The following is a 17,942-nucleotide window of genomic DNA, read 5'->3' on the forward strand; positions in this document are numbered from 1 at the left end:
TGTAATAACAAATTATTTTTATTATACATATTTCTGATGTGGTTGTATGGCTTCATTATACATGTAAATAAGGTGGTACCGGACATAGAGATTCCTGGAGCAGCTCTGTACCCTAAACTGCAGCTGGCTCAGAGACGATGGCACAACACTGACTCTCACAATGGCTTACAATGGGGGCCAGGGGATGACACTTGCCAAACCAAAACACACATGACTCATACACTGACACGCACTCACACACAGACAAATACTGTATCCCCCACACATATATGCCATTTAGCTGACGCTTTTATCCAAAGCGACTTAGTCACGCGTGTATACATTTGACGTATACAGTCGTGGCCAAAAGTTTTGAGAATGACACAAATATTAATTTTCACAAAGTCTGCTGCCTCAGTTTGTATGATGGCAATTTGCATATACTCCAGAATGTTATGAAGAGTGATCAGATGAATTGCAAAGTCCCTCTTTGCCATGCAAATGAACTGAATCCCCCCCAAAAAACATTTCCACTGTATTTCAGCCTTCCACAAAAGGACCAGCTGACATGTCAGTGATTCTCTCATTAACACAGGTGTGAGTGTTGACGAGGACAAGGCTGGAGATCACTCTGTCATGCTGATTGAGTTCGAATAACAGACTGGAAGCTTCAAAAGGAGGGTGGTGCTTGGAATCATTGTTCTTCCTCTGTCAACCGTGGGCTTCACAGGCAAGGATATTGCTGCCAGTAAGATTGCACCTAAATCAACCATTTATCGGATCATCAAGAACTTCAAGGAGAGCAGTTCAATTGTTGTGAAGAAGGCTTCTGGGCGCCCAAGAAAGTCCAGCAAGCGCCAGGACCGTCTCTTAAAGTTGATTCAGCCGCAGGATCGGGGCACCACCAGTACAGAGCTTGCTCAGGAATGGCAGCAGACAGGTGTGAGTGCATCTGCACGCACAGTGAGGTGAAGACTTTTGGAGGATGGCCTGGTGTCAAGAAGGGCAGCAAAGAAGCCACTTCTCTCCAGTAAAAACATCAGGGACAGACTGATATTCTGCAAAAGGTACAGGGATTGGACTGCTGAGGATTGGGGTAAAGTCATTTTCTCTGATGAATCCCCTTTCCGATTGTTTGGGGCATCCGGAAAAAAGCTTGTCCGGAGAAGACAAGGTGAGCGCTACCATCAGTCCTGTGTCATGTCAACAGTAAAGCATCCTGAGACCATTCATGTGTGGGGTTGCAATTTTGCCTAAGAACACAGCCATGAATACAGAATGGTACCAACACATCCTCCGAGAGCAACTTCTCCCAACCATCCAGGAACAGTTGTGACGAACAATGCCTTTTCCAGCATGATGGAACACCTTGCCATAAGGCAAAAGTGATAACTAAGTGGCTCGGGGAACAACACATCTATATTTTGGGTCCATGGCCAGGAAACTCCCCAGACCTTAATCCCATTGAGAACCTGTGGTCAATCCTCAAGAGGCGGGTGGACAAACAAAAACCCACAAATTCAGACAAGCTCCAAGCATTGATTATGCAAGAATGGGCTGCCATCAGTCAGGATGTGGCCCAGAAGTTAATTGACAGCATGTCAGGGTGGATTGCAGAGGTCTTGAAAAAGGATCAACACTGCAAATATTGACTCATTGCATCAACTTCATGTAATTGTCAATAAACGCCTTTGACACTTATGAAATGCTTGTAATTATACTCCAGTATTCCATAGTAACATCTGACAAAAATATCTAAAGACACTGAGGCAGCAGACTTTGTGAAAATTAATATTTGTGTCATTCTACAAACTTTTGGCCACGACTGTACACATACATGTACACATACATGAGTCTAGCCCATAGCATCAGTCAGGTTCTAGCAGACATCAACTCACCTGATGGACAACACTTGTATCATTAAAACATTACATTACTATTTAGTTTCTGCCTCTGCTCACTTTAAACAATACTGAGATAGTCAGTTACCCCAGCTGCTGCAGGTCTCTGAGGATAAACATGAATATGGAAATACCTTCTTTACAAAAATCTGACTTGACATGATTAAGTTAGAGTAACATTGATATAAAAAGCATGTTACAATGTTGCCTACCTTATAAATATTCATCCCATACTCCATCAGAATAATAATTGCATATTCAGTGAAAGTGTGATTCTCAATCTGCAATAACTTACTTGCACTCATGGAGGACATGGAAACAGAGAGAGGCTATAAGGCCACGTAGAGAAAGGTATTCCTGAAGAAATGTCCAGAAGAGGATGCTGCCTCTCTCTCACATCGCTAGTGAAACGTTCAGTACAACTTCCAGAAGAGAGAGGTGGAGCATCTAGTTAAATATAATGGCTACCCAACCCTTCTTCGCCCAACCTTCAAGCCCCATCCACTACATTGAAGGGCTGGCCTTGGCTTGGTGTACGAGGTGGGTGTTCTGTATTGGTAAGGAGGAGTGCAAGGATCTAGGTTGATCCAGAATCATTCATTCCCCTCTTTCAGTTCTCATGTTCCATTGACTCCATCATGTTTGGCATTGGACACAGGGATAGCTCTTACTTCCATCATTAGCTAAAAACATTCGTATAAACATTGGCGACAACAGCAATAGTAGCATAGTAACAACTACGACAACAATGGATAATAACCCTAATAGAAAAACAGGAAGACGTCCCAGTGTGTTTCGTTTTGACAAAGCCCTTTGCATTCAGAACCCACTCTCTCATCGGCTGTCGGGAGTCTCATACTGATGATGTCACAGGTCATAGCGCAATAATCCTCCTGTTCCAAGTCTCCATTCATGTTGTCATCAGTGCCCCCTTTGATCATCCTCACCTAACATCACCACACCTCTCTCTCCCAGGTCCACCCTCACAGCATGTGGTCAGGCTGGTGGAGGGGGTATTGGAAGTAGGCAGCAAGGGGGACAGAGAGGCCTGCAAAGGGGTTGAGGGAGGGGTGGACGGGCGGGGTAAGGGGGGCGGAAATGGTGGGACTATGTGTGGCGGGGGAGTAGCGGTAGCTGAGGTAGCTTGCGGAGGGCGAGGGGGAGGGGGTATAGGGGTAGCTGAGGTAGCTGGCAGAGAGCGAGGGGGAGGGGGTGTAGGGGTAGTGCTCCAGGCCAGTGGAGGTGGTGGAGGTGTAGGGGGCATAAGCTGAGCTGTAGTCCAGATATGGAGAAGTGAGGGAGGCCTGAGAGGGGCTGAGGTGGGACTGGAGCACCAGACTGGGCTGGAGGAAGGCCTGGGGGTACATACACTGCTGGGCCAATCTAAAGAGACAGATGGAAAGAAAGATAGCAATACATTAGTGTTTAGTATACAGTTATACATTAGCGTGCACGCACACGCCTAACGGCACAGAGGGCTCAGCCATCGTGGAGAAAAAGGCACATACACAAAATAGACAGTTTATTTACAGTATCTGTGGATTATATACCACACCACTGTAATTACAGAGGACATACAGCACTATTGTATACCCACATTTCACATGGACTTAAGGCCACAAATAAGGACAGACCAACCTACCGTGTAGGAGAGATATGCACACATCCACAATATCACTCACCACCCTTTCAAAACGCTCAACTTGACCCCCTGAGAGGACAGAAACCACCCCCCATCATAATTATCACAACCACTGTGAGTCCTTGGTGTACGATTAATTATCATAGCCATGAGAGAATGTCAAAAACCTACGCCCGCCCACACAGTATCCCACTGCTGGCTTCCCTCTGAAGCTAAGCAGGGTTGGGCCTGGTCGGTCCCTGGATGGGAGACCAGATGCTGCTGGAAAAATTAAAGCAGGAAGCACAGGGACTATGGTGGTCTGCTTGAAACATGTTGGCATTACAGACTCAGACAGGGAGAGGTTGAAAATGAGTACACGTCCTGGTAATCCGTCTGGCCCTGCGGCCTTGTGAATGTTGACCTGTTTAAAGGTCTTACTCTCATCGGCTGCGGAGAGCGTGATCACACAGTCGTCCGGAACAGCTGATGCTCTCATGCATGTTTCAGTGCTACTTTCCTCGAAACGAGCATAGAAGTTATTTAGCTCGTCTGGTAGGCTCGTATCACTGGGCAGCTCTCGGCTGTGCATCCCTTTGTAGTCTGTAATAGTTTGCAAGCCCTGCCACATCCGACGAGTGTGTGAGCCAGTGTAGTACGATTCGATCTTAGTTCTGTATTGACGCTTTGCCTATTCGATGGTTCGTCAGAGTTTAGCATCTGCTTCATCTGACCACTTTTTTTATGGACCGAGTCACTGGTGGTTCCTGCTTAAATATTTGCTTGTAAGCAGGAATCAGGAGGATAGATTTATGGTCAGATTTGCCAAATGGAGGGCGAGGGAGAGCTTTGTATGCATCTCTGTGTGTGGAGCAAAGGTGGTCTAGAATAATTTCCTCTCTGGTTGCACATTTAACATGCTGATATAAGGTAAAACTGATTTAAGTTTCCCTGCATTAAAGTCCCCGGCCACTAGGAGTGCTGCCTCTGGATGAGCGTTTTCCTGTTTGCTTATGGCGGTATACAGCTCATTGAGTGTGGTTTTAGTGCCAGCCTCGGTCTGTGGTGGTATGTAGACAGCTACAAAAAATACAGATGAAAACTCTCTAGGTAGATAGTGTGGTCTACAGCTTATCGCGAGATACTCTACCTCAGGCGAGCAAAACATCAAGACTTCCTTAGATATCGTGCACCAGCTGTTGTTTACATTTAAATGTCCCGTTGGTAGGATATACCTGCTTTCAGTTCGTCCCATTTATTTTCCAGCGATTCAACGTTAGCTAGCAGGACGGAAGGCAAAGGTAGATTAGCCACTCGTCACCTGATCCTCACAAGGCACCCTGATCTCCATTTCCTTCTCCAGCAAATGACGGGGATCTGGGCCTGGTCGGGTGTCTGTAGTATCTCCCTCCCGTCTGACTCATTGAAGAAAAACTCTTAGTCTAATCTGAGGTGAGTAATCACAGTTCTGATGTCCAGAAGCTCTTTTCGGTCATAAGAGATGGTAGCAGCAACATTATGTACAAAACAAGTTACAAACACAAAAAATAAATAAATAGCATGGTTGGTTAAGAACTAATAAGAGGGCAGCCATCCCCTCCGGCGCCATCATGTGTTCTCAGTTAACTTACCTGGTCAAATATTGTTTTCTAATAATAGTAAACATCATAGTACACACGACAGCATCAGTATGATTCTGAGCCATTGTAATTAAAGGGTACATACAACACTGTTGTCTTCCCACAATTCACCTTGCCTTAGGCTGCCCACTTATAAACGTAACTTGCTTCAGTTCCACTGACAGCTGCAAAAATAGATCAGAGCTGTTGAGCAAGAAGTGACAGAACAATAGAGGGGGCCTATATCCAACATCTGAAATAATAACGGTCTCTGGACCAGCTTGGCCTGTCCAAATCCATGACCTTATTCTTTCTTTACCCAATAATAACCTAATGGCTGAGACTGTCTCAGGATCAGCAGTTAGGAGCACTAACGAGGGCTCAGAGCTGCTTACCCCAAAACACAGAGGGAGAAACAAAGTTTAATGGGTTGCACGCACACACTACTGACAAAAGGACCAAAGAACAACTGCCTCACACACTGGAATTACAAGTCTCGTCCGTCCGTCTGTGTTGTGCTGCTGGCCTGCTCTGCCCTCTGCATCAGGCTGATGGATCCAATGTGACAGTGGCAATCTATGAGAGGGAGCTAGGCCTCCCATCGCCTCCTAGCTCCCCTTGACTCACGTCCTCAGTGGCAGACACACACACAATGTGGCATACACAAATGTACAGTAAAAACACATCTACAGTAGACAATGCACAAATATACACACATACACGTACAAGTAAACGTTTTCACAACCCTACACATACAGATGCAGGAGAGAGGGAGGGCAGCAAGACAGGATTGATTGGTGCAGCAGGCAGCGTGGGTGTACAGTATTCACAAACAGACCCATGAGAGCAGAACAACCTGACTGAGCTCTCCACTCCCTCTCTCCTACTGCCCATTTCAACTAGCCAAGGCTGTAGTGAGTGGGAGAGAGAGAGAAAGAGGGAAGGCGGAAGGATGGAGAGATAGCAAGAAGAGGTGAAGGATCACCCATCATATCTATCATGCCTTAGGATGCTGCAGCTTTTAATAGTTCTGGTGACACAAAAGGTCATGCGTTGGGAGGTGGGAGTCAGGGAGAGGGAGAGAGGGAAAGAGGGAGAGGCCCAGGCAGCAGTGAATGACTGACACGGCATTGGACACTCATCTTTCGAGCAGTGCTAGCTTTGGCATAGTATTAGCCAACTAAGATACCCCTGTATACTGTATGTAAAGAGTTCCATCAAGCACACATAATATGTGAATCAGGATCCTTGTAAAATAATACCACACAATGGGAGATGTGTGCATGATCAGATGTTTGTAAATGTCAATGCCTTTCAGAGGAGTTGTGATAATTAGATTTTTAGAATTGGCTATTTTAGTGGTGAGCTTCGTCTAATTTGGTCGCTGGGAAGCGACTAAGGTGTTTCCCTAAAACACCTTAGGGAAAACAGTTTGGTTTGTCCCCAATACCCAACAGAGGGGATGGAAGAGGGTTAGAGGATATAAAGGGTAAAATACAGGCAGAGAGAGAGAGAAGAAAGAAGAGAGAGCGAAAGAGCAAGAAAGAGAAAGTAAGGGAGGAAAAGGTAAGGGAATGAGGAGACTGTAAAGAGAGAAAGAGTGGGAGGATGATAGGATGTTTACCAGCGAGGCTCATTTTGAGTCATTCTAACACTGCCAAATCAGCAAAGGACAACTCTACTTTCAATGCACACACACCCCCACACAGCCCTCACATCCTGTCCTGTCTGTTCCACCAAACAGGTGTGTGCAGTGACTGATCCCCCCCCCCCTCTACCCTATCTCTGTGTTTCAACAGGAAACACACCCCAGCCCTTAAAACACCACACCTGCCCGGCCTCTTTCTTCAAAAAAGAACAGAATTTTTATAAAGTGCTAAATCTCACTTCTGTCAGCACCCTGCCAGCTAGCTGGAACAGAGGGTGCCTCAAGGGCCCTAGAGACAGAGAGAGGGCAGCCACGGGCACTGGACCACATCCTGAACTCCCACATGACATGCGCGCAAACACAGACACACCCCTCTTTACGGCCACTCCTAGCATTAATACTTAGTCCCCTCTTCACTTAAACACCTGACAGACAGACACACATGACCATATGTAAACCCCAGGCCAGGAAAGCCCCTGGAGAAGCTGAGCATGGCTTAAGAAGGAGGAACTCCCCACAGGAGGAGTATGACAGTATTAGTTGAGATAATGGTGCTTACTTACTGCCAGAATTATGAGTTTGGGTGTGTTTTTTGGGCGTGTGTTTTGACAGGGTAGTCAAGGCTTCATGAATATAGATCAATCTCTTTTTTACATTTTAGTCATTTAGCAGATGCTCTTTTCCAGAGCGACACAGTAGTGAGTGCATACATTTTCATACTGGTCCCCCATGGGAATCGAACCCAAAACCCTGGCAGTGCAAGTGCCATGCTCAACCAACTGAGTGACAAGTTGAACATTCTATACCTAGTGACTTCCACAGAAGATGAAGAAAGAGCAAGTCATTTTCATTGTGGTGGCAGACAGACAGTGATATTATCATGATCAAACCCAGTAGAGGAGATGGAGAACTTGTGCTTTAATTTCCATTGGTTCTCTGAAGGAGAACTGCCATCATTCATTCAAAGGCTCATCTGGGTCAGCCTCAATTCCCTTATCACTCAATATATCATTCAATAATTGAGGACTGGCGGCTGCAATATTAATAGCCCTGTGAGGCATGGGGGTTTGAAGGGCCTATCACAATCTCGGATACTGCTCTAGTCTACAGAACACACAGCCCAACCAGACCGGCCTCACTGAATAGGAAAATGGTCATTTAGCCTAATATAGTATAGCACTCATCAGGAAACATGGACAGCTCTGGTCATCTCACTTCTGACCAATCAGATGTCAGAAATGTTTTGTTTCTGGGTTAAACAGAGTGAGTTAGCAGGCTTCAGTTGCGAAGTAGATCACTGCAATAACTTTGGTACTGAATATTCAGAACCAGACTGACACTGATCAGCATGAGAGTGAGTTGCTTGAAACAGGGTTTCAACAGGGAGTATGTGTCAACAGTGCTTTTCCTCACATAAACGCAAGCACAAACAAACACAGAGAGAGAGATATGAAGGAAAGAGAGAGAGAGGGAAAGAAAGAAAGAAAGAAAGAAAGAAAGAAAGAAAGAAAGAAAGAAAGAAAGAAAGAAAGAAAGAAAGAGGGGGAGAAAGAACAAAAGAAAGATGAAGGAAAGATACAGAGGGGGAGAGAAAGAAAGAGAGAAAGAAAGAAAGAAAGAAAGAGAGAAAGAAAGAAAGAAAGAAAGAAAGAAAGAAAGAAAGAAAAAAGATACAGAGGGGGGAGAGGAAGAGAGAGAGAAAGATATGAAGGAAAGATACAGAGGGGGGGGGGGGGCGGAGAAAGAGAAAGAGAGCCATAAGCAGGCTAAGAATATCCCCATGTCCAAATGTAGCCATGTTAGGAAACAGCAGCAGGCCAGCCAGTTAAGTGAAGCAGGCAGGAATCTGGGTATTCTCACTGACATCATGTAACTGACAGTAGCACAGCTGGCTGAGGGAAGGGTCATTCTCAGACTGCATGAGACGGTTAGTTACAACAAAAGGGATGAACACACAACTAGACAGACAAAGATTAGCCTCGGGAGCCCAGGCATCTCACGTTAGACACAGATAGACAGAAAGAGGGACAGACAGGTGACCAGAAGGAGAAATAGACAACAGAAAATACTCTGTATGGCATTCGTGACAGAGGAGATGGGAAAAAGAGATGAAGAGAACAGATAAGGGAAAGTAATGACAGACAGTGAGACACTGAGTGTGTTCAAGCGGTAAGCTTAAAGCAGACTGTAGACAAAAGTCGGTAAGTGAAGTCGGGGGAGGTGCATCTGCGACAGCCGAAAGTGGGACACTGTAGTGGTTTTCAAACAGCAAGGCTCAGATCAACATGGCAGGTAGCCTAGCTGTTAGAGCATTGGGCCAGTAACCGAAAAGTCGATTGTTTCAAGTCCCGAGTCGAGGTGAAATCTGTCGATAGGACAAATATAATAATCACCCACCAAATGATTATAACATAGCTAGCTGCTATTGTATACAAATGTTTTTTTTGTATAAATGTATAAATAAACTTCTCTCTACCCCCATATCACACACTCACAAACATAATATGTATACAATTAATTGATTAGAGGTCTCAAATATCATTTGTATGCCCTCAAACTTTAGAATCGTGGAAAAGTTGGTTCCTGTTTTAGTTACATCTTTGAGTGGGTCAAACAAAAACACCCTAATGATTGGTTGACAAATAGTGCCTCCCACAATGGAGGTGATGCCTGCATGGTGCAGTTGGTGAGAAGCAACTGCAGCAACTTCATCAAAAACTGTATGACATTTGATCACAAGTCAGACAATTTTTATAATCATAATGCAACACACTTTAAATGGTGGTGACCAACGATGGTCACCGACTTGACCAAATGTATCTGCTCGAACGTGTCCATTGGTTGCTCCTTACCCATACTGCCTCTGGATCAGGGCGGGGTGGACATGCTGCACTCTGATGGAGAAACCTGAGAGAGAACAGATAAAACATGTCAGGGTCAGAGACCATCAGATACTGAAGAGAGAGAAGACAGCTAGGGACATCTGAGCTAAAGACAGGACAGACAGACAGAGAGCCTGCATAGTGGACAGAGTGTTCCTGGAGGAAGAGTTCCTACCACTCTTACTTTTCATCTCTCTGTCCCTCCTTCCCTCGGTAAGTTGAACAGACTTTGGCATTTTTTAAACAAGTGAAACAGTGAATCTACAGGGACACATGAGAAACAACACACATGCGCTGACACATTCTCTCTATATAGACACATCTTATGGGTTTTAATCAAATCAACTTTATGCACTGAGCTTGTCTGATGCTTTAAGCGCACTGTTAAATTAAATAACTAAGACACACAAATTGCTAGAGGGAGTATGACCGCAATTGATTTGATTGTGCTCAGACTTGCTGCTCCATGTTAAAAAAATGACAGTGACTGACTGACTAGCACCCGTTGTTTCTGACTGAAAAGTCATGTTATCAAAATCCCTCATTTGCTTAGGATAAACATTCCCTATTCCCTCAACCCTTGCTCTCTTTACGTACACATGTATGCATCGCATGCACGTGACCAATAGGGCCTGACTTATTGCATATCCTAATCACATCAATAAATTGGTTATAACAAACTCAATGCATGTGATAGCAAAATAGATGCAGAGGATGTTACAAATAAACTCGAAACGGGGGAATTTTTACTGGTTGCTTAGGAGGTAAAGGGGAAGTCGGCTGTGTGGAATAAATTTGACTAGTTGTTGAAAATACTGGAGATCAAGAAAAATAAGTTAAGGAACAAGCTCTGCTTTCATATTATGTGTGCCAAGCAGGTGCTGTTAGATTACAATATAATTTTTATGACCGTTTGGAACAATGTAAACAACACTAAATAAACTATAAGCGTACCAGAGAGTTTATTGTAATGTTTTTTTTGTAAAGCCTTTAAAAAAAAGTTTTTTTACATTTAACTAAGCAAGTCAGTTAAGAACAAATTCTTATTTACAATGGCGGCCTACAGGGGAACAGTGGGTTAACTGCCTTGTTCAGGGGCAGAACGACAAATTTTTACCTTGTCAGCTCGGGGATTTGATCCAGCAACCTTTCGGTTACTGGCCCAACGCTCTAACCACCAGGCTACACCTGTCACCTCCAAATTAATTATAGCAAAGACTAAAAACAGTCACATTCATTTGTGAATGTAATTTCTGAAATGAAACAGTTTATTTATTTATTCAAGGGTCGCTTTATTTTTAAATGAAAATGCTTGATTGCATTTCATATCAACGAATGAATGATTGATTGATACAGTAGCCAATATAAGTATTGAAATGTAGGCCTAAGTAAGTTATGGTATTAAGACTAAACAGGATGTGCTCTTTGGCCTACAGCTCAGTGGTGGTTACACAAGGCTGCTATACTAAGCCTACTAATGATAACATTAGTTATACTTCCGGCGCCGAAAAGAGATGGCCGCCTCGCTTCGCGTTCCTTGGAAAATATGCAGTATTTTGTTTTTTTATGTGTTATTTCTTACATCGGTACCCCAGGTAATCTTAGGTTTCATTACATACAGTCGGGAGGAACTACTGAATATACGATTAACGTCAACTCATCATCGTTCCTACCAGGAATATGACTTTCCCGAAACGGATCCAGTGTTTTGCCTTCCACCCAATACAATGGATCTGATCCCAGCCGGCGACCCTGTGCGACGCCGTAAAAGGGGCAAACGAGGCGGTCTCGTGGTCAGACTTCGGAGACGGGCACATCGCGCTCCACTCCCTAGCATACTACTCGCCAATGTCCAGTCTCTTGACAATAAGGTTGATGAAATCCGAGCACGGGTAGCATTCCAGAGAGACATCAGGGATTGCAACGTGCTCTGCTTCACGGAAACATGGCTAACTCAAGAGACGCTAACGGAGTCGGTGCAGCCAGCTGGTTTCTTCATGCATCGCGCCGACAGAAACAAACATCTTTCTGGTAAGAAGAGGGGCGGGGGGGTATGCCTTATGATTAACGAGACGTGGTGTGATCATCATAACAACACACAGGAACTCAAGTCATTCTGTTCACCTGATCTAGAACTCCTCACAATCAAATGTCGACCGCATTATCTACCAAGGGAATTCTCTTCAATCATAATCACAGCCGTATATATTCCCCCCCAAGCAGACACATCGATGGCCCTGAACGAACTTTATCTGACTCTTTGTAAACTGGAAACCACACACCCTGAGGCTGCATTCATCGTAGCTGGGGATTTTAACAAGGCTAATCTAAAAACAAAACTCCCTAAATTCTATCAGCATATCGATTGTGCTACCAGGGCTGGAAAAACCCTAGATCATTGTTATACTAATTTCCGCGACGCATATAAGGCCCTCCCCCGCCCCCCTTTCGGAAAAGCTGACCACGACTCCATTTTGTTGATTCCAGCCTACAAACAGAAACTAAAACAACAAGCTCCCGCGCTCAGGTCTGTTCAACGCTGGTCCGACCAATCTGAATCCACGCTTCAAGACTGCTTCGATCACGCGGATTGGAATATGTTCCGCATTGCGTCCAACAACAATATTGACGAATATGCTGATTCGGTGAGCGAGTTCATTAGGAAGTGCATTGACGATGTCGTACCCACAGCAACGATTAAAACATTCCCAAACCAGAAACCGTGGATTGACGGCAGCATTCGCGTGAAACTGAAAGCGCGAACCACTGCTTTTAACCAGGGCAAGGTGACCGGAAGCATGACCGAATACAAACAGTGTAGCTATTCTCTCCGCAAGGCAATCAAACAGGCTAAGTCCCAGTACAGAGACAAAATCGAGTCGCAATTCAACAGCTCAGACACAAGAGGTATGTGGCAGGGTCTACAGTCAATCACGGATTACAAAAAGAAAACCAGCCCCGTCGCGGACCAGGATGTCTTGCTCCCAGACAGGCTAAACAACTTTTTTGCCCGCTTTGAGGACAATACAGTGCCACTGACACGGCCCCCTACCAAAACCTGCGGGCTCTCCTTCACTGCAGCCGAGGTGAGTAAAACATTTAAACGTGTTAACCCTCGCAAGGCTGCAGGCCCAGACGGCATTCCCAGCCGCGTCCTCAGAGCATGCGCAGACCAGCTGGCTGGTGTGTTTACGGACATATTCAATCAATCCTTATCCCAGTCTGCTGTTCCCACATGCTTCAAGAGGGCCACCATTGTTCCTGTTCCCAAGAAAGCTAAGGTAACTGAGCTAAACGACTACCGCCCCGTAGCACTCACTTCCGTCATCATGAAGTGCTTTGAGAGACTAGTCAAGGACCATATCACCTCCACCCTACCGGACACCCTGGACCCACTCCAATTTGCTTACCGACCCAATAGGTCCACAGACGACGCAATCGCAACCACACTGCACACTGCCCTAACCCATCTGGACAAGAGGAATACCCATGTGAGAATGCTGTTCATCGATTACAGCTCAGCATTTAACACCATAGTACCCTCCAAACTCGTCATCAAGCTCGAGACCCTGGGTCTCGACCCCGCCCTGTGCAACTGGGTCCTGGACTTCCTGACGGGCCGCCCCCAGGTGGTGAGGGTAGGTAACAACATCTCCACCCCGCTGATCCTCAACACTGGGGCCCCACAAGGGTGCGTTCTGAGCCCTCTCCTGTACTCCCTGTTCACCCACGACTGCGTGGCCATGCACGCCTCCAACTCAATCATCAAGTTTGCGGATGACACTACAGTGGTAGGCTTGATTACCAACAACGACGAGACGGCCTACAGGGAGGAGGTGAGGGCCCTCGGAGTGTGGTGTCAGGAAAATAACCTCACACTCAACGTCAACAAAACAAAGGAGATGATTGTGGACTTCAGGAAACAGCAGAGGGAGCACCCCCCTATCCACATCGACGGGTCAGTAGTGGAGAAGGTGGAAAGTTTTAAGTTCCTCGGTGTACACATCACGGACAAACTGAATTGGTCCACCCACACAGACAGCGTTGTGAAGAAGGCGCAGCAGCGCCTCTTCAACCTCAGGAGGCTGAAGAAATTCGGCTTGTCACCAAAAGCACTCACAAACTTCTACAGATGCACAATCGAGAGCATCCTGTCGGGCTGTATCACCGCCTGGTACGGCAACTGCTCCGCCCACAACCGTAAGGCTCTCCAGAGGGTAGTGAGGTCTGCAGAACGCACCACCGGGGGCAAACTACCTGCCCTCCAGGACACCTACACCACCCGATGTCACAGGAAGGCCATAAAGATCATCAAGGACAACAACCACCCAAGCCACTGCCTGTTCACCCCGCTATCATCCAGAAGGCGAGGTCAGTACAGGTGCATCAAAGCAGGGACCGAGAGACTGAAAAACAGCTTCTATCTCAAGGCCATCAGACTGTTAAACAGCCACCACTAACATTTAGCGGCCGCTGCCAACATACTGACTCAACTCCAGCCACTTTAAAAATGGGAATTGATGGAAATTATGTAAAAATGTACCACTAGCCACTTTAAACAATGCCACTTAATATAATGTTTACATACCCTACATTACCCATCTCATATGTATATACTGTACTCTATATCATCTACTGCATCTTGCCATCTTTATGTAATACATGTACCACTAGCCACTTTAAACTATGCCACTTTATGTTTACATACCCTACAGTACTCATCTCATATGTATATACCGTACTCTATACCATCTACTGCATCTTGCCATGCCGTTCTGTACCACCACTCATTCATATATCTTTATGTACATATTCTTTATCCCTTTACACTTGTGTGTGTGTGTATAAGGTAGTAGTTGTGGAATTGTTAGGTTAGATTACTTGTTGGTTATTACTGCATTGTCGGAACTAGAAGCACAAGCATTTCGCTACACTCGCATTAACATCTGCTAACCATGTGTATGTGACTAATAAAATTTGATTTGATTTGATTTTATTATTATGATTATAATAATAACAATAGTATAATAACACAGATATCAAGAACAATTAGGGTTATTATTATTATAAATATAATTTTTCTGAAAATTTTGAAGTGTAAACACTAAATAAATTATAAGTAATATCAGAGACGATGTTCTAACAAAAAAAAGTGTAAAGCCTTTATTATGAAGGTGAAAAACATTTTCATAAATTCTGCAATTTATCTGACATGTGGTTGCCTGAGGCTTGGCGCTCACAGAATCAGTAGGCTATTAAACAAACACTCAAACAGTAGCAGGATCTGTCTTATTTCTGTAGATATGGATGATTTATAAAGCCAGGCACATTTAACAGTTAAGCTATTGATTACAGACCTAATTAAGATGGGTTTTCCTCTCTCCTCACTTTTCTTAGACAATTAAGGCCAGGGCTGTTCTCATCTAACGCCGCTGCTGCCTCCGCCACATTGTTCTCAACACCAATATGCTGCTTAACTTTGCTCTTATGCACATAGCAACATGGTCTAGGAAAAGGCGCCAATTCAACACACACACACACACACACACACACACACACACACACACACACACACACACACACACACACACACACACACACACACACACACACACACACACACACACACACACACACACACACACACACACACACACACACACACACACACACACACACACACACACACACACACTCTCTCTCTCTCTCCTGAGTTCACCATGAGTAAGAGGAGACTCCTCTCTCTCATTCCTTCTATCCCTGCCTCCCTCATCTCTCAATCCCCTCCTTTTTTCTCACTAACACTTAATGTTCCTGTAACTCTTCACACACACACACCCTTTGGTCATTCTCTCCTGTTGTGTTTATCATGACTCCCTGGGTGAGGGGAGTCACACAGAACAAGGAAGAGACAGATCTGTTTATTTCTCCCTCTCCCTTCCCCTCTCTCATAAACAACCTCTCCCTATTTTCTCTCTCCCTCTTTCCACATCTCACTCTCACAGACACACAACTAAATACCAAGCTGACATACAGTACACTGAGTGTACAAAACATTAGGAACACCTTCCTAATATTGAGTTGCAGCCCCTTTTGCCCTCAGAACAGCCTCAAAGTCATGGACTCTACAGTGTGTTGAAAGTGTTCCACAGGGATGCTGGCCCACGTTGACTCCAATGCCTCCCACAGTTGTGTCAAGTTGGCTGGATGTCCTTTGGGTTGTGGACCATTTTTGATACACACAGGAAACTGTTTAGCGTGAAAAACCCAGCTGCATTGCAGTTCTTGGTACACTCAAACCGGTGCGCCTGGCACCTACCACCATACCCCATTCAAAGGCACTTAAATATTTTGTCTTGCCCATTCACCCTCTGAATGGCAAACAGACAATCCATGGCTCAATTATCTCAAGGCTTAAAAATCCTTCTTTAACCTTCTACACTGAATTTAAGTGGATTTAACAAGTGACATCAATAAGGGATCATAGCTTTCACCTGTATTCAACTGGTCCATATGTCATGGAAAGAGCAGGAGTTCAAAATAGTTTGTACACTCATCATAGCACATCAACTGCATGCTTGACGTGTAACAAAGCAACAACAACCCAACATCGAGATACAGTATACTACAGTTGTCGCTACTGTGCGTCGGTCACACATATGCTACATCTAAAATGTCACCCTATTCTCTTTACAGTAGTGCAGTACTTTTGAGCCCTACATTTTCCCATAGACTCCACAGAGTGACAGATGGTTTGGTGTGTGTGTGTGTAGTCTGAAGGGGCGCAGATGTAGGCTGGTGGTTCACACTGTACAGTCACACTGTGCCTGACCACAGCTGGGTCTGCCATCAAATGTGTGGTGTGTGTACCGTATAACGCACGCATGACTCACCTGTCTGTGGGCTGCGGGGCTTGGCTCCCAGGTAGGCCAGGTTGACGTTAGCCTTCCTACCGTCGACGATGGGGTTGGGGTCTTTACATGCCCGTTCTGCCGCCTCCCTGTCCATCATAGTCACCTGACAGGAAGAGGAAGGAACACACAGGTTTACAATTCAGGAAGTGACCAATATCGATTTTATAAAATACTTATCCCTTAACTTGTATCTCACCAATAAATTCCTGTATTCCCTATTAAGTTTGAGCACTAGTCCTGGATCCATATAGATATAAAGTTCCTGTGTGCTTTTAACAATGTGTGACATTATGACCTAGCATACTGACCTATCACAGGAAATGGTGGGTGTCTGGGTGTGCAGGGAGGGGTTCTTTCAATTATATTATTATTTTACTAACAACGGGATGCTAAATAAGAGCCATCACCAACATGGTACATCAAAACACACACATTCAGTGTCTTTCTCGCACACACACACCTGTGACCGCATCTATTACAATATATATTACATTATTAGTAATAATAATAATACAATTAATTTATATAGTGCTTTTCATTACAGAGTTCTCAAAGCTCTACTGAGAAAAACATTATGTATATACAATAAAGACGACATACATTTAGAATCAAGGCAGGTAAAATAGCAAGTGGGTTAGGTGCTAAATATACTGAACAAAAATGTAAACACATGTAAAGTGTTGGTCCCATGTTTCATGAGTTGAAATAAAAGATTGCAGAAATGTTCCATACGTACAAAAAGCTAATTTCTCACCAATTTTGTACAAAAATGTGTTTACATCCCTGTTAGTGAGCATTTCTCCTTTGCCAGGATAATCCATCCACCTGACAGGTGTGGCATATCAAGAAGCTGATTAAACAGCATGATCATTACACAGGTGCACCTTGTGCTTGAGATAATAAAAAGCCACTCTAAAAATGTGAAATTTGAGGGAGCGTGCAATTGGCAAGCTGACTGTAGGAATGTCCACCAGAGCTATCAAATGTTCATTTCAGCACCCCTGCCCAGTCATGTGAAATCCATAGATTAGGGCCTTTATTTCAAATTGACTAATTTCCTTATTTAAACTGTATGTAACTCAATAAAATCTTTGAAATTGTTGCATTTATATTTTTTTCCAGTATACATTTTAGATTGGGACTAGGACTATGAAAAATACATTCTGCAGAAGTGAATTTTAAGTCCCGTTTTAAAGGTTCTGAGTGATGGAGAGGCTCTCAGATGGTCAGGGAGAGCATTCCATAGGGGCAAGGGAGCAGAAGGCTCGGAATGCCATAGTTCTGAGACATGTCTTGAGGACTTGAAGCAGTAGAGTGGCAGGAGCAGAGATTGCAAAATGGCTCGCTGAATGAGATCACTGATGTTGAGTTAGGCCAG

At 44.6% G+C, this 17,942-nt stretch overlaps 1 protein-coding gene across 1 annotated transcript in view; it reads right to left on the bottom strand.

Moving 5' to 3' along the window:
• LOC139542773 (RNA-binding protein 38-like) overlaps positions 1 to 17,942 on the bottom strand; it is a 23,782-nt gene continuing 5,840 nt past the window's right edge. Inside the window, exons 2-4 of the mRNA XM_071348594.1 lie at positions 16,544 to 16,667; positions 9,621 to 9,675; positions 1 to 3,263 (exon numbers count right to left, since the gene is read on the bottom strand). Coding sequence (XP_071204695.1) covers positions 2,864 to 3,263; positions 9,621 to 9,675; positions 16,544 to 16,667 — 579 coding nt within the window. The 3' untranslated portion in view covers positions 1 to 2,863. The remainder of the gene's footprint in view (positions 3,264 to 9,620; positions 9,676 to 16,543; positions 16,668 to 17,942) is intronic.

Source organism: Salvelinus alpinus, chromosome 17, assembly GCF_045679555.1.
Source record: "Salvelinus alpinus chromosome 17, SLU_Salpinus.1, whole genome shotgun sequence".
NCBI lineage: Eukaryota > Metazoa > Chordata > Actinopteri > Salmoniformes > Salmonidae > Salvelinus > Salvelinus alpinus.